At 37.9% G+C, this 26,864-nt stretch overlaps 1 protein-coding gene across 1 annotated transcript in view; it reads left to right on the top strand.

Annotated features, from left to right (window-relative positions):
* Nucleotides 1-26,864, top strand: part of LOC149570115 (Rubisco methyltransferase family protein) — a 222,807-nt gene that overhangs the window by 106,986 nt on the left and 88,957 nt on the right. The window contains exons 6-7 of the mRNA XM_089822778.1: nt 17,925-17,996; nt 18,139-18,219. Coding sequence (XP_089678904.1) covers nt 17,925-17,996; nt 18,139-18,219 — 153 coding nt within the window. The remainder of the gene's footprint in view (nt 1-17,924; nt 17,997-18,138; nt 18,220-26,864) is intronic.

The raw sequence follows: 26,864 nt of genomic DNA, 5'->3' as shown, positions 1-26,864 counted from the left end.
CTCCAAAAAGTGCGATTTTACTTATATGCACATTTTAAAACATGTTCTTGACTCCAAAAGGTCCGATTTTATAGTAAGACATGTTTTAATATATGCTATGGCCTCCAAAAGGTCCAATTTTAAAGAACTCCATGTTTTTGCCCTCCAAGAACCCGATTTTGATCATAAGTGGAGATTTTCTTGATGGGTTTACATGAAATCTTTTTGATTGAGGCGTTTTTGGTGGGCAATGAGTTTTCTTGCATTCAAAATGGATTCAACAAGATAAAAAACATTTTTGGAAGCTCCAAACTAGGGCACGTTTTTAAAGATATCAGCAAATAACTCCATTTTCAGTGCATGTTTTTACTCCATTCTAAATCGATTTGGCTTTATTTAGTGTTTGCATGGTATCTTGGTGCAAATTTTGGTGTTTAAACACAAAATCGATTTGATCTTGCTTGTTGGTAAAAAACGTTCTTTACCAAAAACGTCCAAAGCATGAACATCTCAAAAACGTTGAATTTTGGATCAAATCTAGGGCACGTTTTTGCATCTTTCAACAACTCTTCCTTGTTTGCTGCCCTCTTCAATTCAAATTTGTAAAAGGTTGAAAGATTCAAACAATTTTGGAGAATTTTTAACCATTGGATCATTTTTCTCCTTCATTTTTGGCACCTAATCTTCATGTAAGTGGACTCTTTCTTTCTTGCTATTTAATTCATGCTTATCTTGCTGATTTTATGCACTTAATTGCTTGATGATTGCCACTTGTTGAAATCTTTGCCATGGAAAGTGCTTTTTTCCTTTAAAAATGAAGTTTTTGTTCATTGTCATATTTTTCATTCTTTCCCAAGTCCCAATTTCGAATTTGAGTGTTGAAGTGTTATGCATCTTGGGATGTTTGAGTCACTTTCCAAATGTACGTTTTTATTTTTATTTTTGTGTTTTGTTTTTGCTTGCCGGTTTTCTTCGCTTTGAAGAAGTCACAAGTTCTTTCCCAAGAACTTGTTATTGCTTCACTTCATGCGAAAGCATCATCACATTCCACATTCCATTTCCATGTCACAACACCTCACCTCTCACTGAACGAATGCGATTATATGTTTTCCATGTCATTCACCATCCACACATGCATGTAATCTCATTTTCTATTTCCATTTTCACTCATCTCACTTTTTATATCCATTCACATGACATGATTACACGAAATGCCTTACATGTAATTTCATCCAAAAGGTCCAATTTTGATTAAAAGTCACTTTTTGAAAAGTCAAAAAGATGTCATTTTCATCTCCCATGTATTTTAACTTCCCCTTTTCACCAAAAGTGACTATAAAAATCATTATCCCTTTTCCATTTTCCATTTCCATCCCTCCATATGCATTTGCACCTCCATGAGCAAATACATATTTTCACTTCTTTCCATGCTTTCCATCTCATCCTCCATTCGTAGGTACATGTGAAATGCGTCCTCCACCTGCATTCACATATTCCCATTACATATTGCACTTACATGTACTCATTTTTCACGTAATAATGCCTTGAAAGCACTAAGTCACTTTTGAAATCAACAATCTTCATTTGCACGCATTCTCATACATTCGACCTTCGCACATTCTCATTTCATTCCATCTTTCATTTTTCCATTTTCATAGCATTTCATTCCACATTCCGTTCATTTCATTTTCATCCATCGCATATGCATATGATTTCTTCGGGTTCATTTCATTGAATCTACCAAGTCTCCAATTTGTTTCCAAATCTTTGTTGATCACAAATCAACATGTATGGCGATTCCATCTGATGTTGTATTTATGTTTTGGAATTTTTGTGTTACAGTACAAGCACAAGAAATGTCCTCACCATCAAAATCCAAAGGCAAAATGAAATATCAATATGATAAAGAATTGGCTCATGCAGCTCCTTCATTAGTCATATCTATTCTGGATAATGTGATGGAGACAAAGATTGGTTATGTGGATGTGGTTGATTTCCTACAGAGAGTTGAAACTCCAGTTGGTCATGAAATGAAGCGTATCAAGAGAAGTAACATTCATTTGGTGTCTACATTTCCTATGGCGGCTATAGAACTTGACTTCATTCTCGTATGTGCATGGCAGTTTACTCCAAAGACGAAGATTATCAAAGACGCTGATGACAAGGTTATCATTAGCTTTGATCCTGAGGTCATTGAACAAATCTTCAAGGTTCCACATAAGGCAGAATGTGCAGATTTGATCAAAGAATCATCTTTGGCATGCTGGAATGCAAAAGGCTAATTGTCAGAAGTAAGTCAACCTTTACTAGTTAGACAATAAAAGAAGAAACTTTTCCAGATGGCCAAAGACTGTTCATTGCGATTACTTTAAACAAGAATATAAGGATCTCATCATTCTTCGCAACAGAATTTGTGGCCTTAAATATTCTACTATTTCGAGCCATGGATGTATAAGTTCATATTTCAAATTATGGAGAATAAAAAACACATCTTTTGGGGAGAGCTCATCAGCACTGCACTTTGTCAACAGGTACTCAATGTGGAAACTTCAGCGCCCTTCTACATGAACTCTTATCTTGTTTACGTTGCTACTGCCATGGGGTCTCTCTGGTCTTTCAACCAAGGGAGATCGTTTTCAGGTTCCTATTTGGGATTACTATGACCAAATCACTTTGGCAAATGGTAAATTTCATTATAGAAGAATCCATGATGCTTTCTTTGGGAATTTTTGATACTTGTTCGATAAACATTTATCTGTCAAAAGAGTATCTGATGCAGCATGGGAGAAGGTGAATCAATACGGCTATATTTTCATGCAGTTTCCAACTTTCACATACTTGAGAGTTGGATATTTCAAAGGTGAGCTGTATACCTTACCTAGGTATGCTACAGATCGAATTATTTTGATGGAGCTATCTAGATAGCTTATGGATGTGCAGAGTGATTAGTATGCTATGCATAGTCTTGGCTTCGGCATTACCTCAGCTAAACTTTTGGTGATTGGCAACTATTCGATCATTTCTGTACCTAAAGCAAAGAACATGGAAGCAGAGTTGCAGTTGATCACCTTGAAGAAGTTTAAAGACAGATTTGACTTTGAATACTGAGAGATGAATTCTTGTTAGTGAACAGATTGTCCTTCGAGAAAATGTATGCAATTCTGACCCTAAATGCCCAAGTGAGAGGACAAACTAACACCAACAGTTGGATAGGTTATTATGGATTGATAACCTTCCTCTGAATTTTTATAAGGTACAGCTCCCCGTGTGAAATATTCAATGAATCAAATGTGAATGCTTTTACCAGAAAGCATAAAAGGATAACAAACATCTACCTATAAATATAGTGTAGATGCAGGAAAGACTACACAACTACAAGAAATTAAACGGTAAATGACACAAAGTCCATTCACCTTGACATGCTACAAAAGACGGAGTCAAGAAACACATTATCCATCTTGAGAAAGTGCAGAAATTAAGATATGGAGATATAACAACATATTTCAAAGAAAACTAAAGTGACACAAAGATCACAATTAGTGGAAAGTAGATTGCTCAAACTCAAAGTTTTGACAAACAATTAACTCTCAAGTCTCCCTCCTCTGAAAGCATAAAATGCATCACTATTACAAGCACCATTAATAAAATCATGAGGTTTTCTTTGCATTTTAAACAAAATACAACTCTCTCGACACACAGTTCAGAAAGAAAAGAAAGAAAACCCTAGCTTTGCTTCCCACGACCTGCACAAGAAAATGAGCTAATGCTTGAAAAATCTAGAAAAGTTTTCCCCCTTTGCTGAAGCACCAAGACTACAGTTCCAAAGAGAAAGATCTGTGTCACCCCCTTATCACTGTATTCACAGCCTCTGTTTTGCTGTAGCTCAAAGTCTCCCAGTCAAAATTCAGAAAAATTGGAACCCTGTTTACTTTGCCGCTGGCTTATTTAATCTTTCTTCTTCCCGTGACCTTTCAGTTTCATAACTGATTCTTGGAGGCCTTTTTATCTGCATCCTTTCACCTTCTTCGTAATTTCTCAATTATTAAAACTGACTTATATTCCCCGCATTACTACATACATCCATCTTTGCTCTATTAAAGTACGTTATGATAGTGATGAGTCATCATTAATATGAATTTGATTTGTAAAATTTTAATAATACCTTCGAGAAGAACTTTGTGTCTTTTACCCATGTTTCCACATGCATAGGCTTTAATTCCTCTTCTTCATGTCAAGAAATCAAAACATCACCCATGTTGATAGAGGTGCATTTTACCAATCAATTCGTTCCATTTGCCCGTCGTCACATGATTTTAAAATAAAGCCCTATATCTATTGTCATGAAGAGGAGTTGATCTATCCATGGCATATTTCCTTGTGACCCTTCCTTATAGCTATAATAGCAGACTCATTGATGAGATTTTGAATATTTGCTCCAGAAAAACCTGGTGTATGGAATGTAAGCTTCTGAAAACCTACATCCTTAGTTAAGTGTTTCTTGGAAGTGTGCATAGAAAAGATCTTTACACGCTTTTCCTCCGTAGGCAATCCCATATATATTTTTCGTGCCGTGGACTTCAAGTGTTTGGGCACGATATATCGTCAAGGTGTCAACTTATGGATGACCACAACTCACTCCTTGTATTTCAAGATGTTTTGACATCGAGCATATTCTCTTACCATTCCTTTAATTCACTTTAGCCTCATGATCTCAAACTGAGATCGAGACCTTCATGGAATTGTCCTTGCGAGTTCTAACACTATTTCTCCATAATGTCTTCATTCATAGGCGAGTCCCTATGACTCGATATGTGCTTACTCCAATGTTCTTTGTTGAATACTCCACATACATTCATCCTGAAGCTCAAATGATATGTTGTCCAAGTTCTGTGTAGCTTGCAGCTTTAAGAATCTCCAATAATGGATTGACAATTATCATCAAAATGCTCCAGCTCACGTGTTTTCCCGTAATCTACTGCAACCATGTAAGTCAAGATGTGAGAGGGACACCTGATTTGTGATATTTTAGGGCAACACTTTTAATTGCTCGCACCCACAAAGGTTCACATGCTCGAGCTCTGTCACTACTGCAGTCACCAAGAATACGTATGTATTTGTTCATCTCTCTCTTTGAACAACCTCATTGAATGATGGATTATTGCTGGTTGTGGCTCTCTGTTGTGAGGTTATTTGTAACCAAACTCCCTTTATTCCCTTCACCTCCCTGCCAGATGACAGCGAGGTTGTGAGGAACTGCAGATGACGACCCTATCATTGATACCTGTCACCTCCGAGAGCTATGACTTGTCGTTACATTGGGATTGCATTAGGAATAACTTTCTTCTCTGTCACCTTTTCCCGGTTAGACTGATCATATGCTTTCATTAACATCTGGCTAATCCTTACTCTATTACCAATAAACATTTTGAATGCCGCGGCTCCATCCTTTACATTTACATCTTTGAATCCTTTGATCGACAGATTCTACTAGCAGAAGGTGATGATGTATGGCTGTAGGGTGCTATCATCATCGTGATAAGATACCAGGTTGCAATCATCTCTATAAAGCCCACGATTATTCTGAGATAAACCAGCATGAACAGCAGAATATGCCGCTGATAAAACTGTTGTAAGTATTCCAAGTATGAGAATGCCTGTTGAAACAACTTTACATGACTATGAAGACCGTTGCACTCATAATCCCAATGTTCACTCGAAAGCCCACTGTAGCATCAGTATGAGCAGTTCGGTGAAATTATTGAAGCTGGCAAGAGATTTTCATTCACCTTAGCATGAAGTGCAACTATGACAAACGTAAATGCGAGAGCCAATGTAACAACAATGAAGAATGTATTCGGGCTTCAATCATAGCCTGCAAGGTGGACCATTTGAACTACTTTGAACTACTTCGAACTGAGGTTCAAACTCTGCACTTAAAGTTTTAAAACTGTGACCACCTTGGGTACTAACAATTCTCAAATGAAAAGAGCTTATACTCATGTTCATTGCATCGAGGATATCTCGATTGATATGAGGACAGAGCTTGACATCATGAAGATGGACTATTGCAGATTAACCCTGCAGTAGATAATCGATTTTAGCATGTTTGAGATCCCTTCAGATTTTCAAATTGAAGATGATGGTGACATCCTTGATCCGGAATTTCGTCAAACCAGTTTTGATAAGAAGTACCCTTTTCCTATCCAATGGCAACAAAAGGAAGGTACGTCTATCATGGATAGATTTCAATCCATCTTGGTAAACACCAACAAATGGTTGAAAAGTAAATGCTTTAAAAGAGTAAATCCTAGATTGTGGAAATTTTGGTCCTTTTGGTAGGAAGTCACAACTCGAAATCATAGGGAAAGATGGTGCCTTGTCTTCTGATGCTAAGGGTTCCCTCAAATTCAAATTGAAGGGTGGAAAAGAAGCTAAATCATCTCAAATCTCTGAACCAATTCAAGAATTAGTGGAAGAATCAGAAGATGATTGGAAATAGAATCTGATAAAGAAGATTTGGATGAAGCAGGGGATATCATGAACATATCTCCTCCAAAGCCTGCACAAGCTTGTACATCTTCTATACATGAAAAGCCTTTTCTGCATGAGGTTGATGATGATATGGATTCATTCTCTACTTTTTTCACTCCCATTCCAGTCTCGGAAGTTAATACCATGGCTCTTCCTATTTCCTCTGTTGCCCTTCGCATCCCTGCGAATGAACAATATGAACATTTAGCAAATCTGTTTGAGAATTTTCCAACTCTTACCAGTGGTCTAGTTTCCCAACTTGATACATCTTTGACAGGGTTTGATCTTTTCATGACAGAGTCTTCTCAACATGTTCCTATGCCTTCAACCATGCAGACTGAATCCTGTTCTATTACAATGGAAATACAATTAGGATCAATGCCAATGGTCTCCATTGTATTTGCTTCTATGGATGAAGGTTTTAGCCTATTTGCATGGTTGAGCAAAATAGCAACGAAGAGGAGAAAAGTGGTTTATCCTTCGGACAATCTTTCTGTTAAGAAGACCAAATCCAAATCTTTGAAAGACAAGATTGTTTCAAGGATTTTGGTTGATTTAGATAAAACCAAATTTGTTGAAGTTGCTGAGCCTTTGGTAGACAAACCTGTTGAGGAACTTATTTGTTCTGATTACAAGTTTACTAAGGTTGAAAATCGAAAGGCAATCACGTTTGAGTTGTTTGCAAGATGCTCAAGATGCATTGGCTAATGTATCAAAGAGCAATCATGAGCCATGGGAAAAGAAAAATCAACTGAAACATGAGGTCCCGTCTAAATGAGTTCATTCAAAAACAATCTTCTCAAAGTGTTGTTGTTATGTCTCAAACATCTAAAGAGATAAAGTTGATTGAAGCCGCCAAGTCTTGAATACAAGAAATCATTTCTGAAGGAGCTTGAGCCATCACAGAGACATTTGCAATTCTTAGGTGCGTCAAAGGGATGAATGAAATTGAGCAAAGTTTAATTTCTTCTTTGACTCAAGAAGTGGATAACTTGAAGGAAATCTTCGATGATTGGGATGTAATGGTAAGATTTGATTTGGATGCTTTGTTCTCATGTGATGTTCTTTTGTATTGTGAAATGTTCTTCAGATATCAGGGTCTCATTGGTTACAAAGAGGAAACATTGAGGAAGCTGATCACAAATGTGCAGGTGGCCTTTGGAGATTGTCAAGCAGTTGAAACAAGTGTTACTTGTGATTTAAAATAGATTGGCTGCCATGTAAGTGATGAATCTGGTAATCTCCTTGCAGTAGAAAGAGTAAACTCAGAATATACAATCAGGATCAATGCTGATGTAGATTTCGAAGACTTTGGTTCACACATGATGAACAAGTTTGTCTTGTATAAATCCTCGACAAAACACTTGTTGGATACTATGGCAGCAAATTCCAAAGTTGTACAAATAACATATGCAAATGTAGTGAGAGTAGAAGCCATATCGAAGACCATGGAAATTGTTGATCTTCCCACAGTGCGTGACATCGTTGTCAAATTCAACGCATTGAGAAACAATTTTTAAGATTGTTTGTGTTTTTATTTCATGCTAGTAGTTGTAAAGGATGCATTACACAAAAAAGTGTAATTACATGTAATGCGAGTTACATGTATGTAAAAAGATGTAATGTGAGTTGCATGTAATCCTTTATTTTCTTCTACAGTTAGACTAGGTAAAAGTTGGTTGAGTTGTTTCCTCTTTTTCCTCCACCTTTTTCTCAACTCCTATGCCTATATAAAGGAGTGTCTCCTTATTGTAAAATCATCATTATCTTTATGCAAAAGAGCTCTAAAGAAATTGTGCCAACAGGACTTTGTTTGTGTAAGCACTATTTTGAGAGGAAGTGAATACAAAGAAGCATTTGAGACTTAATTTTGATTAAGTGAGATTGTTATTTGCATGAGTTATAAGTTTTGTCTATAATTCGTTTATCTTTGATTCATGTTATCTTGTGTTATTGCTAATTGTATCTTGTGAATTGAATAGAAAAGAGTTAAGAAGCAATTGGAGCTAGAGCTTTGACCCGGAGCAATTGTGGAAGTGTATAGCTAGAAGCTTTGTCTATCTCTTATATTTTCTTCTTAATTCACAAAATAGTTAAGATTTTCTTGTTGTTAGGAGTCTTTGTGCCCTAATTGTAAAGCTTTCCATATAGAAGTACGATCGGACTTAGAGCCAATCCGGTACATTTTCAGCTAGCCTTTGAGTTAGTGAAGGTTTATCGGTATCACTGTTTCCAGCTCTTGATAGAAGTGTAGTTAGAGATTTACCCTACCCATTACTCGCTCCACGAGTAAGTGGATTCTTTCTTGAAAGTTAGAAGAAAGGATATTGGTAACACATTTTATAAAATCTCTCGACTTCTTGCTTACCTTGAGTTGATCCAAGGAATAGTGAGAAGGGGGAGCCTTCCCTTTAAGGTAGGAGAGACTCTGTCTCACACACTGTGGCTGGTCATCCTATTTTGCGACTGGATCTTTACCCAAAACTGTCAGTTGCAAAATATCCACCCGATAGGATCAACCCTTGAAATTGCCAAGGAAAGCCTTATATTTGGCAATACAATCATGAACCATAGGAAGATCTAAGATCTCCATTGTCTTTGAAATGGTTTCAAGTTTGACTACATTTGCATTTGCTGATTTGAGAACTTTGTAATTCTCTGCAAGAGAATCTCGCAAGTGTTTTTCCACAAACTTGTATGTAGCGAACTTGTTAATTGAATGCAATCCAAAATCTTTAGAATCAAAATCCGCATTGACTTTATTGGTGTACTCCAAAGTCATTTCCTCTGTAGTAAATAGGTTATCATCCTCAGTAAGGACCTTGCATCTGCCTCAAATCACTCATGATCTCAATTTCCACTGCGTGAGAACCTTCTAAGGTTCCCTATAACTTTGACAAAAGCTTTTCCAGTATTTGCTCCTTATGACACATGAGTTCCTGATATCTATAGAACATTTCCAGGGATGGAATGACATCACATGAAATCAAGTCATCCAAATCAACGTTGCCATTTGATCCCAAATACCCAAATGTCTTTCAGGGTATTGGTCTCTTGGTTGAAGGAAGTGACCATGTCGTGGAGTCTTTCTTTAACACCTCTTATACGTTCAAGGACTTTGATCGAATCTTTGGTCGATTAAACTCCTTCCGAGATAACCTTTTCAAAACAAACCTTTGTTGCCTCGGTTCTTTGATTCATTTGGGATGTGTGATATGTGATAACCATGGGCTGCGAGGATTGTTGGCAAATGATCTCGTAAAGATGAGCATTCTCCTGGTTAAGCTGATTTTTCTTTTCTCAGACCATGACTGGTTACCAAGTTCAATTTTGGCAAACTTGTAACCTGAGTAATTAAGCTCCTCAGCTGATTTGTTCACCAAAGGCTTTACAATCTCAGCATATTTGATCCTTTCAGAATCAACAATGATTCTTGAAATGACCTTTTCCTTTGGGAGTTTAGATTTGTACTTCTTGGCAGGGGAATCCTCTGGGGGTAGTACAACCTTCCTTTTCATGGTGATTTTTCCCAACCATGTAGGTAGACTAAAACCTTCATCTGTTGAAATTGGAACAGAGGCTACAACAAACATTGATCCTTATTGTATTTCTATTGTTACAGTGCATGCTTCAGTTTGCATAATCAGAACCATGGGTGTCCTTTGAGACGACTCTGTCATAAATATCTTGAACCCTGCAACCAAGGTATCAAGTTGGAAAACTGACCTTCTGTGAGAGTTGAGAATTCATCAAATACATTTCCCAAGTTCTCACATTGCTCTTCCGTGAGGATAGGAGCTGTAGAAGAGATAGGGAGTGCCGACATGTTCACTTCCAAGATAGAAATGGTAGGTGTGAATGCACTGGAGAACGAATCCACATCATTATCTATGACATCCAAGAAAGGTTCTTTGTGAGTAGATGGGTCTTGGTTGTTTGTTTGCCGTGGGGAAGATATGATCATTATCTCTCCCTCTTCCTCTTCATCCTCTTCATTAGATTCTTGATTTTGCATGGGTGCTTGAGAGGAATCTAAGGGTGGATTTGATCATTTTCCTCCTTTGAGCTTAAACATGAGAGTTTTAACCAATCCGAATGAGGATGAACCATCTTTTTTTTCTTGATCTCCACTTGTCATCTCCTCCCAACCAGCCCAAAGTGATTGCAATCTACCTCGATTTTTGGATGTACTCTCTTGAGGCCTTTTCTTTTCAGCCGCTTTTTAGTATTCAGTAAGATAGAATGGAATTTATCAAAGACAGAAGTTCTTTTGTTTTGTTGCCACTGAATAAGAAAAAAGGCAAGCTTGTCAAACTGAGTATCTTGATATTCTAGATCCAGGATCATGCTATCATCTTCAATCTCAAAGCCTTTTGGAATCTCAACCTTGTTAAGGTCGATGATTTGCTGCAATGTAAGCCTGCAGTAGTCCATCTTCATGATGGCTTTCTCTGTGCGCAAGTCAATACATACATCCTCAATGTGATGAACATGGGTGAATACCCTTTTGACCTTCGAATGCATTCCTCGGTGATCAAAATCGAATCTAGCCTTGAACTTTTTCAGAGTAATGAGCTAAAGTTCTGCTTCCATAGCTTTGGCTTTATACACTAAATTGATCTTATATAGACCAATTTGGAGGGGTTTGGTAGTGGTAATGCCGAATCCTGGCCTATGTTGAATGTGTTGGTGATTGCACCTCCATGAGTTGTTTGGTCAACTCCATCAAAGTGACCCTATCGGTAGGATATCCGGTAAGGTATATGGTTCTCCTTGAAAATAACCAATTCTCAGAGAGATGAAAGTTGGAAATTACAAGAAAATGTGTCCAAACTGATTTACCTTTTGCTAGGCTTCATCTAATACTCTTTTGAGTACTAACTGTATCAAAAGAAAGCCTGAAACGTCCAAAGAATGTATTTTGGACCCTTTTGTAATGATAGTTGCTTTGTGTTAGCATAATCTAATCATAGTAGTTCCAGATGGGAACTAGGGACCGATTTCCTATGGTGAAAAGTCCTGAAAACATTCCCACGGCCACAACAATATAGACTAAGCACGAATTCATGTAGAATGGTACTGATCTTCCCACATGAATTAACTGTTCGCACAGTGCCATGCTTATAAGCTCTCCCCAGTAGATGGGTTCTTTGTTCTCAAAGATCTGGAAGATGAACTTCACATCCATGGTTCTAAGTTACTAGATTCTTTGAGGCCACATATTTTGCTAAGTAGAGTTATCAAATTATTTAACTTCGGGGGAGAAGTCAATTCTGCGTATTGTTTTAGGCCATCTAGAGAATTTGGAACTCTTATTCTCCAACCAATTTTCATTGGTATGCCTCTCATAATCCAATTTGCTATGATTCCACAATTGTAGAGACATCTCTTTGGACAAATCCATGCTTGTGAAGTTTGAGGGACTTTGAAGATCTTCTCAATAGCTTCAGGGTCTAGGCTGATAATGACCTTACCATCCGTATCAATAATTGATTTTCATTTAGGGCTGAAGCGACGAGCACATCCTAAGACAAACTCAGGATCCAGGGCAGCTATAGGAAATGTAGATACTAGATGAATAATACTCCTTTTGATACTCTTCATTTCCTTGTTGGCAGGAGCTTTGATCCTCTACAAGAAATTGGCCATGTCTACATGTCCAATCTTCGTATCTGATTTTTGATCCAGAGTAGATGAAACGAGTGATGCACTTGTGTGACCCAGCTCCTTATCATACTGATATTTCATCTTCCCTTTGGATTTTGATGGTGCGGACATATCATGCATTGGAACATGGAAATTCTAAAGAGTAAATACATTGTCTGAAGGGATTGGATCTGTGAAGACGTTAGACTTTGGTTTGCAATGGTAAATCTATAAAGAAAAAGGTGTTTGAAGTATTGATTAGATATTTATGGAACACATGTGATGGCTGGAAATGAACCAGAAAGCATATGTATTTGGACAAAAGGGCCAAAATTGGACTTGGAAGGTTGGATTGCGTGTGGGAAAAGATGCAGTCAAGAATGCAAGTTGGATGCATATGGATACGTGCAAAATGACAACTTTGGTATTTAAAAGTGTAACCTTTTACCAAAATCAGGTTCTCTAGAGGTAATTTGATGTGGTAAAAATGAATCATCTTACTTGAGATAAACATGTAATCAGGTTTGGAGGATGTAATTGTATGTGTTGGAGAATGGAATTTGGAAAATGGATTAAGTATGGATTGGCATGGAGGATGAAAGCATGTATATGCACTTGCATTCTTGGGTGGGAATCCTCAACTTTCTTCCAAAGAAAAATAAAAATAGGCAACAAACATGCCAGAAAATCTAAGAGCAAAACAAAGATATACCTCTTGTTATCGATTCAAAACCTCTTACTATTGACTCAAACATGACAAACTTCAAGATATCCCTTTGCATGCAATTTTCATTTCTGGAGTTTGGAAGACTTTTTATAGTTGCAAATGAGAGAATTTCAAACTTATTTAAAGACAAAATGCAAAAGACATGGGCTACATTTGAACAAATAGACAAAAATGAGCTAAGGAATGCAATATTGTAGCAAAACAAGTAAGAAAAACAATAAAAACTGATCCTTCTATTTACTTGGAGCTCAATGAGCCAAAAATGGAGGAAAGAGAAGTTTAGACAAATAAGTCTTCTCCAAAATGGGGTTCTCCGAGTGCAAACGCATGCAACAACTAAGAGCCTTTGACTAATTCAAAGTTGCAAATCGTGATCTCTAAGGCCAAATGCATGGACAATTTTTCTTGTAGATGCCAAAATGTGATCTCAAAACTCCTTTACATACAAAACATTTTGGAAAATGCATGTACTTGGGGACATTTTTTGAAAAAAACGGGCCCTAGAAATGCAAATGCACAAGGCATTTTTGCATGAAATAGGAAAAACATTGATCCTAGATGCAAACACATGCATTCAAATGCCAAATTGGGTCCTCAAGGTGCAAGCACATGGGCTGGAAATGACTGTTTTTGGGCGTTCTGATGTGAGACGCACTCCTTGGCTGCCTTTACATGTAACGGTTTTTGGTTTTCTTGCATTCTTTCAGTAAAACGTGCCCTTGGAATGCTTTAGCATGAAACCTTTCTGAGAAAACATATTCTCCTCATGCAAGCACATGTTTTAAATGGGCATGTATTTGTGACTTTTAGTGCAAATGGCACTCTCGATTTGCCATTACATATGATGCTTGGGCTGTATTTGGGAAACATGCCTTAGAAATGCTTTTCAGATGAAAGTAAGATGCAAATTGCACTCTAGGAGCCTCATTGTATATCTAAAATCACTTGGCAATATCATGTTTTTAGTCCTTTAGTGCAAATTGCACTGTTGGAGTGTAAATGCATGTGATGTTTTGCAAGTAAATGGCATTTCTCATGCAAATCAGACTCTTGGAAGCCTTTTGCATGTTTTAAAATTTTCCTTTTTATTTGCCTAAGTCAATCTTTCTCCTTCAAAGGGCAAATTGCACTCTAGGAGTGTAAACACATGTTTTACTTTTGGCCTCAAGTGCAAATTGCACTCTCCAAGAGTATTGGCATGTGCTGAAAATATGCTTTGACTTTACATGCATTTGGGTTTGTAAGACAAAATCGTACTCTAAGGATGCAGTTGCATGAAACATATTTTAAGGACATGTTATTGAGTCGTGCAACTTAAACTTCCTATTTAACATATTTCTAATTGATTATTGTGCAAAAAATCATTTAAAATGGGTCAAATAGAAGATTTACACTATATAGTTTACATATTGTGTAAATATTTATTTAAAAGCAACATTTTACCTAGATGTTTTAAATAAAACATTAAAGTAAATCTCAACATCAAATTAGTCTATATAGTGCACTATGGTCACTTAAGTGAAAAATTAAAAAGCATCTCGACATGAAAATATAACATAAAGTGCACTATAGTTACTTAAATCACTTAAGTGATAAAGTAACTTAAAAACACAACATAAAGTCATTTTAAGTTATATTTTTCAGAAAATGAAACTCAACATTAGAATATAACATCCATATTTTAAATATATAATTGAGCTTGGAGAGTCTACTTTTTGGGCACTTAAATATCCATATCTTTTGACTAATAAGTTCGATTAAGCTCGTAGATATGCCGAATCAAAGGGAAAACCAAAAGCAAGAGAATGAACGAAACAAGAAGCTTAAAGAAAATTAAACAAACACTCGAAAATGCAAATAAGTACTTTGAAGGCTTCAAAAACCGATCATAGGATAATAAAAGGAAAAAAAACGGAAAGGACTTGACGAAAGCCTTCAAAAAAAAGATTCACTATGCGAATTGGGAACGACTGGTTGATCAGTGTTAACCAATTAAACGATGAATTATCTCAGAGATATACAAATCTTAGTTGAAAAGTTTCTTATTATTACCTCCATTTTGTGATGACAAAATGGAGGACAACAAGACACACATGCATTTAAAATAAAAAAATGATATGTATTATAAATAAATAGAAATATATGAAATTATTTCGATTAAAATAGTCAATACCACATTAGAAACATATTCAGAAGGTTCAAAAGACTAGATTTAAAGAGACCAACCAACCCCCATTAGTATTAACAATTACAAAATTGGGGGAGGTGACTTGAATATATGGACTTTCTCCTATCTATTGCCTGCTAATTTTATATATGAGTGTCTTTACAGTATAGCTTGTCAATACAAAAATCGTTTACAACTTTTCATCTAAACTGTTTGAAGCTGAGAGCTTAGTCCCAATCCCCTTGCTGCGGAGTAAGTGCTATGAAACTTGATGCAGTAACATTAGGAGCCGGTTCAACTGCACTATTCCAGTCAATGTTTGCACAGGATCCTCTGTATTAACCACTGTATTCAAATGACAGTCTTCCATTAGCTTGTTAAGATTATCAATTTCATTTTGAGTAAGAAACTTTGGTAGTTATCAATGTAAAGTGCTGCTTTCACTTCATCTTTGTATTTTAGCAATGAGCCTTCTTGAACCAGCTTCATGAACCCGCTTCTTGGGATATCCAAGCATAATGAAACTTGAGGGATTGTAGAAAAGTGTGTGAGTTTAAGATTAAACTCAATAGACCTTCTCCTTTCATTTTGAAAGATCTCTTTATTCCCGTCTTTACAAAGCAGCCATAAGATCTCACCAGTTAGAACAAACTAGAACCTATTTTGCGTAAAATCAAATATCTCAACATAACCAGCCAAGACTTCTCTCTAGGACAGACCAGGCTTTTTATTCCACACAATAGAAAGACCAAAAAATATAGACCAGACTTTTTTGGCATAAATACAATCAAAGAACAAATGTGCAAAACTTTCAACCTTATTAGACAAATCACAAATGTTAGGCTCAATATTGATAAAAGATAAGACATGTCCTACTGCAAGTTTTTAATCAACAATAACCATCTAAAATAGATCTTTTTAGGTTCAGATGGGCCTTTCCAAAGTACTAAATATAGAATTAGCCAATTTGAAAAAGGACAGTCTAACCCCCTCCAACATTGAGACATGCGTGTGACTATAGATTGATCATTATTGAGCAGGCTATATGGTTGTTTCTTGTAGCATGCAGGAGAAGAGTGCCATCAATCCATTTTGAGGATTTACCGTATGTATCACTATCCATAATTATGCCCATCTGTTCACTGTTAATCACTTTAGATAATAGAGTATATGTTTTCTTTTGAGAATTGGGGATACTATATTTATTAGAAATCTCATCCCACAACCCTAGCTTATTATTGACCAGTAGATCACTGATGATAGAAATACCTTTTTGATTCCATTTTGTTGCCAAGCAACTCTGTGTTAAAGCTAGTGACTTGTTATTTAAATATAGTCCCCACTGGATCAATCTGTCAACAACAACATAGACTGGAGTTCCACCAAAAACACCTCTGAAAGTGACAACTCCCTCAATTGAGACCAAGCATTCCAGAAAGAATTGAATACTTTAGACCCAAAAGTCTTCATTTTAAAGTCTCCCATTATGATGTCCCAAATGAGATGTCCTTCCATTGTGTAGCTTTTCTAATCACTGATCTTTCAATATTGTTCCTCACTATGACCTAGTGTTCATCTCCCCAAAAGGCTTTGTATATCCATTTAGAGGCAAGAGCTATCCCATGAGCTTTAAGATCTTTTAAGCCAAGACCCCCCAAGTCTCCTTGGTAAACACACCACTCCCACTTTACATAGTGCCTTCTCTTTGAACCCGTCCCATCTGACCTAAGAAAGTCTTAAGAATCTTTTCAAGCATTTTAGTCTGATATATAGAAAACAGCCAAGAGGAGGCAAAATAAAGATGATGTGAAGAGAGCACTTTCTGTACAACTTGGACTCTCCCAGCAAGAGAAAGGGAGTGAGTTTTCCACTTAATGTGTTTCTTATTTATCTTACTATAAATTTGGAGATTGAAGGCTCTATAGCAAAAGGAATACCAAGATATCTCACGATTTTGCTTTGGCAGCCCAATTCCAACCCATATTGGTTAAGCATATACGAGGCGTATCTGGCCAACCAAGGACTGAAGACACGAGGGGCCACTTTAGCACCAGATGCTAAACAAAAAAACATAATTCTATCAAAGGGCATTTGCAAAGTTGGACTCGGAAAGGTTGAGAAACAGATATGGCCTTCGTTTACTGATAACTTGAAGACTACCATCTCATAAGCTGATTCAGGAAGATTGTGCCTAGTAACTACATTCAGTCATTTTAAGAGTCACAAGAGTGTAGGATTCTTTGCAATAAGCTTAACTCAAATAACCATTTAAAGTGCATTTTATTGTTTCATTCTTATTACATATTCACTTTTTCTATTGTTCCTTATGGTGTTAGCTTGCCTATCTACAATTGGACTATTGGCTAATCCTTTCTACCATGCCTCATGGAAGTTGCTTACATGTCATAAGCATCACTACCTCCATTCACAATAATGTAGGCCTCAACTCATGTCTCCCTTCATGGGCTTCTTGGCTAATTTTTCATTTATTTCTGCTACCATCCCTGTTGGAATGGATTGCAATATTTCATCCATTTGTGTTAAAATCCAGAAGACAGTAGGGTTGTCTCAACTTTAAAGCATGCCCCTATGAATGAGGATGCTAACTCATCAATCACTGCACCACCCATGGGCCTTCAATCTATTCAATCAGGCCATCATCAAGGATTTTCTTAGTATGAATTTACATATTTGTTAAAATTAGTCAACCATGAATTGCACAAATTTCTTTTTTGTAGCTAAATATTTTTGATGTTGAACTTTCACATACTTAATTTGACATATTTTTGTGTAATTTTATTTGATTCAACACAAAATAAAGTTTATCAAATCCTGCAGTAAGTGCATAAGATCATCATGTTTGTGGTCATGCAGGTTCGTTTACCATCAATGAACAATCAAATTGCATTAATTCCATGGGCAGATATGCTTAACCATAGTTCAGAGGTATATTGATCTTGGTTATAATTTGATTTCTTTCAATTAAAAATCAAACCTTATGCCAGGAAGGAGACTAATTCTTTAAGTTTTTTACCTTTTTATTTGCATTAGAAATTTCTTACAAGATCTTAGTGGTTTTGTTCTTCAGGTAGACACATATTTGGACTTTGATCTTTCATCAAAGGGGATTGTTTTTGCTGCTGACAGAGCATATCAACCAAGAGAACAAGTTAGTAAAACAAAAAGTTTTGACTTTGCAACAATAAAATCCTGATTTGTGTACAATTTATGAGGAAAAATAATTTAACATGAATATAAACCCAAACTATTTATGCTATAAGAAACCCTAACTTACAAGTAATATTATTTAAAGTAATTCTAAGCCATAAACTTTTTTCCTGAACACGTGCTTGATTATGTCCTAAGCTACATAAAGAGTATGGTTTGCATGATGAAATGCTATGGTGACTAACCCCAATTTTTCTTGAATTTGTATGCGAAATCTGAAGGTTTTTGCTTGCTGAACTGAATAAGTTTATTGCATGTGTCTACATGGAGGTTTATGCCCACACAATGCCTTTCATAATGTAAGAAAACAAATACTATAAGTCTGAAGATTCAAAACTGAAGAGACTTAAACCTTCAGCCAATTTAAAGGTTCAGATGTACCTTCATTAACACTCCAGATTCAATGACATCTGATTACAGCATCTCAGACTTGTACAAACAGAAACAGAAGTAGATTATCAACAAGGTAAATCCTTCAATCTCCCTTAGATTGGCCTCCCACAAATATTCTCTGAATATACTCTATGTAAAATTAGAGATACAATCCACAATGAAGTCTAGCTGTGATTCTTGAATGAAACCCCGAGTCAATCTTTCAGATTGGGGCTTTCGCCAATGTAGAAGATGTTCCTTGCAAGAGTTTTCGTTCCCACAAAGCCACAAGATGATCAAGTTCAACCGATAAATGCATTCTTCAAATCATAGTTGTAAAATTCTGCGATATATCGTGAGTTGTATTTGAAAATGAATTAAACACCAAATTACTCAGCAACATTATATCCCAAATATCACGGCGGTATTGTGTAGTTTATATCACTCCAAATAGCAAAGTCTGCAAATTAATATCATTGACTGCTTTGTCAACGGGAAAAGAAAAAAAATTTAGGTTGTGCTTCAGTGCTTTATAGTTTTGACTTTTAAGTTTATATTGCATTGTTTTAATGCCACAGGTCCGAGGAAAGTCAGGTTTGAGAAAAGCAGTGACACAGTTTGAGGAAAGTCTGGTTTGAGAAACGAAATGGGGCCATGCCATATACTCAAAAAAACGATGCTGTATGAAAACGACGCCAGACAAGTAAAAATGCCTCAGTCAGACTAGTCACAAAAACACTCCCGGGGAAAAATCCGATGCTAGAGAAAAATATACAGGAACTAGAGAACAAGAGAAACTCCCTTATTTGCTGATACCTAACCTAGCTCTGATACCATGTTAATGTTTTGCCCAAAAATAAAGATAAACAACAATAACCAAAATAAGAACAATAAGACACAAAGCACAACTATTTATCTTGGGAAAACCCTCCAACATGAGGGGAAAAACCCAGCCACACAAAAAAAAACCTGTTTTATTAAATTAAAGAAGTTCGATTAAAATACTTTCAACTGAATACAATACTTATCACATAAAGAAATTATATATAAATTGAATTGAGAGACACATTATATCATAACCAAAAGTCTCTCCATTTTTCCGAATGCAAGTCTCTTCATATTTCTAAATGCATGTCTCTTCATATAATAAAATGTCATATATTTAGGATGAGACACCTAGCACACCTTGAATGTCACATCGTGCTCACTTGGTTATAAGAAAGATGTAAATGAATATGACAGAAATATCATCATAAATCTCTTCTCTAGCAATATCAGAGGTGAAGATCTCTATTGAAGCTATAATTTTCAACAACAACATGGGTTGGGAGAATGACAGCAAGGTATTTGGCTATGTACATGCCAATTGCATTTGCTTCAAAGTTTGTCAAGTAACTCCCTTAATTGTAAAAGAAATTATGTGGGTGCCTATAAATAAGATTCGATCCCTTTGGTAGTCATAATAACTACTTCCTTTGGCTTTTGAGCAGAAATGAGAAACTCCCTTTGTTGGAACGTTTTGCAAATTGGTCAACTTATGATTGTTATTAAATTGCTGATACAATATTATGTTTGTCTTTTCGGTATGTTGTGAGCCTTGCTAAAAATTCCAAAACTCCGATGACTTGAAACTTCCTGCACCATTATTCCTTTTGTCCGCATTCTGAGCAACTTAATAAACTTGGCTAAATGACTTATAGACATCATGGTCACTTGTTGCCTTTATTTGACATGCTTGGCCAACTTTGGGAATATGAAGTCGAGATAATGCACCAATAGAAATAGCTTTCTTATTCATCATCAGACTTTGGATGCACTTTTGTTTTCGAGAGTTTTGCAAGTGGATCTTGTCAGTCACCTTTTCTTTTTCAGCTTTTGGAGATCTTTTATCAACTTTGAATTCCCTACTAATGTTGTATGATGTATTAATAATTATGAAGCTATCTTGTACTACCACCCATCACATGCGATCCCATCAGTGGTTTGGAAATTTGAGTTGGTAACTGGACCAATATAACTATTTCGTACATCCGTTATGTAAAAGAAGAGCTCATATTGTTGATCATTTTAGAAAGTTTATTATTTGACTGATGGCAGGATGACTTTACAATACGCATGCATCCATTTTTGTTCTAGCAAGTTAACATTAACTTATAGATGAGACCTTTTATGGAAGGTTTGAATGATTTTTCACATTATTCTCAAACGGACTTTTAAAGTCATTTTAATAACTGGACTGAATTAGTGATGTTTCTTCTTTTGAATGGCAGAGGATTCAACATGTACTCTTTCAAACTCCAAATGCTTTGGGCAATGATTTTGATGCAAAAATTTCATATTTTGGCTTGTCAAAAAGGGGCTAACACAGATCAATTCTTGAACGTTTGCAACCTCAGCCTATGTTGTTTTTTATTAGTCTTCTATTCATGCAATCCCGGTATAGTCTCTGATCTGATTTTTTTGATTATAATAGCTTTCTGGTTTTTAACATTTATAACTGTACACCCAAACTAAGATAACTGCTGCATTTCCATACTGGATATGAAATTCCTCCCATCTCCATTTAATAAGTCACAAAGGGATCCAATTGTGGGTTGCCAGCCTTATTCACCGCACCATTTGACTGATTGAACAAATAATTCCTGTGACTACTTTAGACTAAACTAATTAATTAACCATTTTTTTCAATTGATATTGGTTTGAAGCCAATGCCCTAGTTTGGCAGATATTAAGCATCATAATTATGTTGGTGTATGTTGTCGTCGATAGAAATTGTGTATCGGCCGACGGGTCTCTTCGGAAAGGAAATTGTGTATCAGCCGACGGGTCCCTTCTAGAAATTGTGTATTAGCCGACGGGTCCCTTCGGAAAGGAAATTGTGTATCAGCCGACGGGTCCCTTCGGAAAGGAAATTGTGTATCAGTCGACGGGTCCCTTCGGAAAGGAAATTGTGTATCAGCTGATGGATCCCTTCGGAAAGGTTTTTATGTAACGACATGTATGTGGCCGACAGACTCCTTCGGGAAAGTTCTTCGAAAAGTATTTATAACCCCTTCCGGAAGCATTGTATTCATCTTATCATGAGATATCATATCATCGAAGCATAATGTAATGTTTTGGCATATGCGAATAATAAGGAGAGTTCTGCTGTTCGTGTTCGTGTTCTTTATCTATGTGCAATTCTTAATTAACCTATGCGGTAAACATTTGGTGCTATTGACCTGGTACGCAGGCAGGTGGATATGAATTAAATGCCGAATCAGTTGAGCAAAGATAAGAATAAGCTGAAAGAAAAAGATGACATATGTGTTGTGCAGGAAAATTTAATTCTGGCTCAGTAGACAGAGCGTCGAAGGAGATTTCAAAAAATTGCCGACGGAAACAAGAGCGCAGAAGGATTGTTGAAGGAGACTTGACAACGGCTTGAGTTGGTGGAAGAAGTGAGGTAGGAGTTTCTAAACCTGCATACGCCATGGGAAGAGAATCCTGACGGAAGGAGATCGACTCGCACGGTTCGGAGTGCCGACGGAGCACGAGCGTGGAGTGACCTCTTCGTCCGAGATATACTTCCGGAACGAACGGCTTCGGTTGACGAACCCTCTTCACCAAACAGCGCAGAAGCAGAAAACAGCGCGGGTATTGAAAACAGTGCGGAAGCAGAAAATAGCGCAGGTGTAGAGAACAGCGTAGGTGTGCAGAACAGCGCAGGTGTCCAGAACAACGCGGCTGTGCAGAACAGCGTGGGTGTTCAAAATAGCGCGGGAGTTCAGAATAGCGCGGGTGCTCCAAATAGCGCGAGAGTGCAAAATAGCATAGGTACACAACAAAACCCTCGACATACAGTGATAATGGCAGGTCCGAAGGAAAAATTGCCTAAATTCGATGGTGATGAAGCAGTTGATCCCATTCGACATTGTAAAACATGTGAAACGATCTGGAGGGCAAACGGCATAACAGATACAAACGAATGGATCCAACAATTTCTTGCTACCCTACGGGGTGTTGCGATTGATTGGTTTACTGATGCTGATCCACAAAAATTAAATAGTTGGGATAACATTAAGGAGTTCATCGCAGAATTTCAACTTTTGCGTGATGATAATGAAATTGTAGCGGAGATATTCAATACCAAGCAAAAGAAGAATGAAACAGTACGGGTCTTCACCAGGAGATTAAAGGACTTAATCAGTAAAATGGAGAATAAGCCGGTAGATGGGCTTCAGAAAAGATGGTTCATTGAAGGCCTTCACCTGAAGCTGCGAAAAAAGATGAAGATCGTGCCACCATCAACATACAATGAAGCGTACAATCGGGCAATGAACCTCGAAAGTGACCAGAAGACTAAGAAGAAAAAGAAGACCATCTCATCGGATTCAGATGACGATGACCCTTTAGGAGAAGATAGCAGTGACGATTACGAGGGAAGCAACAGGAAGGTCCGTGCCCTCCAGAAGGATATGATGTGGATGATGAAGGAATTCAAAAACATGAACAAGGAGACTAAGGGTAATGACCTATGGTGCACGGAGTGTAAGAAAGAAAGCCATACGAAGGGGTCCTGGCTGAAAGATCAATTTTGTGAAATTTGCCAGATCCTGGGACACTCGGTAAAGGAATGCCCTTTCAACTTAAAAACAAGGACACTGCAGCAAGTGTTCCTGTCGCAGGAGGCATCCCTGTCAGGAGGGAACGGGAACACCAGTACGGAAGGTGCCACATTAGGTGGATACAGAAACAACCGGTGCGGTCAAAACAACAACAGCAATAACAACAATGGTGGCAATAACAACAATGGAGGAAGGAGTCGAATTCAGTACGATGCGAATGGTCGGCCAATTGTTCAATGCTGCGCATGCAATCTGTGGGGTCATTTCGCCTGAGATTGCACAACGACGAACAAACCGAAGTTGTTATGCAGATGGTGTGAACCTGGTGATCATGAAGATGCTAGGTGTCCGAAGTCAGGAGTAAACTTGATCACCGTCGGGACGAACGAAGAAGAGGTTTTGGCCATCAATCGGCAGCAAGCGAAAGTGTACCCCGACACGGTGGAAGAAAAGAAAAGACTGGAGGAAGCACGGGTAGAGATCCAGAAAGCAACACAGGTAGAAACGACACACTTGAAGGACACACCGAGTACTTCCGTACGGAATTGCGTAAAACAAAACATTGTACGGAAAATTTTGCAAGCCGAGATACCTGTCAGGATAAGTGATCTGTTGCTCACTATGCCTCAGCTCCAATCGACACTCACAAACATCGTTCCCATTGCCCAACTACCAGGAGAACATGGAAGGAAGCAGGAAAGTGGAGAAAGTGCAGCGGACAAAAAAGATAAGGAAAGTGGCGCAAGTGCAGAAGATCCGATGCTGTTAGCTCTTTCATCCGGACGCTATCCGGCAGTTGTTGAAATGGGCATTCTCGAGACTGTATTGACGGAAACAATTGTGGACGGAGGGTCCGGTGTCAATGTGTTGCCTGAAGACACTTGGAAAAAGTTGGGACGATCGACATTATGGCCACCTACCTTCTAGCTGTTAACTGCCGATCAACACGGAATCAAGCCATTGGGAATACTTACAGCGCAACTAGTGAAAATCGGAACACAACCATTCCTGTTGGACTTCGTTGTGATTCCTCTCAGGCGGAAAGGGTACGATGCCATTTTGGGCTGGGGGTGGTTGATACAAGCGAAGACAAAACACGATTGGAAGAAAAATACTTTATCACTTGAAAGCAAAGGCCGCAAGTATGTCATCGATCTACACACTCAGATGGTTGGAGAAGAAGCTCTATCGTCTGATTCTGAAGGAGAAGACGATGAGAGGAGGCAGAGTATGGAACCTGATCAGGAGGGAGTCCTACGATTGGAAGGAGATGACGATTTGGATTCAGTAAATGGTCTTTACCACTGGCAGATAGAGGATTACGAGCTCTTTCCAAGTTGTAATATGCTAAGGATCGACGAAAGTAAGAAAGAAGGAGGAAATGAATGTCCGAAGGAACACATAGAAGCCGACGGAGGAAATGAATGTCCGAAGGAACATGGAGAAGCCGAAAGAGGAAATGAATGTCCGAAGGAACATGGAGAAGCCGAAGGAGGAAATGAATGTTCGAAGCAACACAGAGAAGCCGAAGAAGGAAACACAGATATGACTGAAGCTGGAGGACAGAACATATAGTACGAACCCAAAAGAAGGAAAGATTCTACTGTACGACTGCGTAGGAAGAAAGTATTATGTCAAACCACAGATATAGCAAAAGGTACCGGCGGCAAGGAAGACACACGATACGGTCTGCACAGGCAACAAAGAGGAAGGGTTCAATAAAAGTTGTAATAGTACAAAGTGAATGTGTTATTGACGGACAGAAGGGGCAACTGACGAAGTCCATGGTAGCGAACTTCGACAAACTGGGCGATATGGAGATGACACAGAACAGGCGTAGCAGGTTTCAGTCCGGACAATGGGTATTGAAGTATGACGGCCGGAATGAGATCAAACCGGGCAAGTTCAAGGTTAAGTGGGTTGGGCCGTATTAGATTCGGTAAGTAGGGGACAATGGAGCAATCAAATTATGGACTTTGGATGGACACAAAGTGCCTCAGGCGGTGAATGGGTCGAAGTTGAAGATATATCACGAGCGGAAGACTTTTGTGTCAGAAAATGGCCTTTCGGAGACCCCTTCATCATTGCAGACCGACGGTGACGATGGTCGAAGGGTACTGACTTAGCTATTCTTTCTTAAAAAAAATTTAAAAAAAAAAAAATTAAAAAAAAAAAAAAAATCGAAAAAAAAAAACCAAAAAAAAAAAGAAAAAAAGAAAAAAAGAAAAAGTACCGTACGGTACCGTATGGTTTCATAATTACAGGGGACAACATCGTACGGGTTTTCATTTGAAGGGAAAAGGAAGTAACGTATGGTTTTTCATATCTAAAGGAGGGTGTACGGTTTTTCAGATAATTTAATAATTGCAGCACGGTTTTTAAAGACAATGTACAGATTTCATGTTTGTAGTACGGTTTTTAAAGACAATGTACAAATTTCATGTTTGTAGTACGGTTTTTAAAGACAATGTACGGATTTCATGTTTGTAGTACGGTTTTTAAAGACGATGTATGGATTTCATATTTGTAGTACGGTTTTTAAAGACAATGTACGGTTTCCATCTTCAAAGTTGGTGTACGGTTTTGCTGTGGTACGGCTTTTTCTTGCACTGTACAGTTTTTAAAAGTTGCATATTGTAACACTGAAACCATCGTACGGATTTTGATAGCTTCAGAAGGTTAACGTACGGAATTTGGAGCCAAAATTTGTTAATTTCCATCATACGGATTTTGAAGACTTGGTGGGATATTGCAGTACGGCTTTTCCAAAAGATTGAAATAGTGAAGACGCCTTCAGAATTGTTTCATCAAAACCCGTGTGCATGGTAGCTCTAGGAAGGAGGCATCCATATGCAATCAGCAGACAGTGTCAAGATTGAAGCCGTACGGATTTCATCACAGAAGGGTGGTAGGAGGTTTTCTAAAGAAAAAAAAGAAAAAAAAAAAAAAACGACGACAGAATCAAGTTGTTCAGAATGAGTGACAGATGATGCCAAAGGGAAGGGGACGCATCCGTGGTTGCCAGAAAGAGTGCAGAATCGGCAGATAATGACAGAAATGGTGTGTTCCGTGCATTTCTGTGTGGGTTGCGAAGTGCTAAAGCGCACCAAGGGCGCTGCCCCAGGACCCCGCGAGGGCGCTTCCCCTTGACCCCGCCGAGGGCGTTGCCTCCTGGATCCCCAGTCGTTGCGGATATCAGTCGTGGGAGTCTGACCAGTTGAGAAGATTTAGAGCTGCTGCAGGCCTGAAGTGTCTATGTACCAGAGGCACTGAGAGTAGGTGTTGGCCGTGAGGCTGTCTTGGTGGATGTGTAGAGAGCTCGGGAGGAGCTGATCATCCAGTTGGAGGCAGTGCAGCGACACAGGTGGCTATCAGGGTCAGATGTCAGATTGGCTAAGGTGACAGTGTTGAAGACCAATTAGTCAGTCAATGTATTTTGATTGTTGATTTGTCTCAGAGATTTTGGAATAGTCGTCAGGAGACGACTTTTCTTTTTTGGGGGGGATGATGTTGTCGGTAGAAATTGTGTATCAGCCGATGGGTCCCTTCGGAAAGGAAATTATGTATTAGCCGACGGGTCCCTTCGGCAGAAATTGTGTATCGGCTG

This window comes from Cupressus sempervirens, chromosome 3 (assembly GCF_028749045.1).
Source record: "Cupressus sempervirens isolate cs-2001-9-10 chromosome 3, ASM2874904v1, whole genome shotgun sequence".
Classification (NCBI taxonomy): domain Eukaryota; kingdom Viridiplantae; phylum Streptophyta; class Pinopsida; order Cupressales; family Cupressaceae; genus Cupressus; species Cupressus sempervirens.
This window is presented reverse-complemented; position numbering and strand designations above follow the sequence as displayed.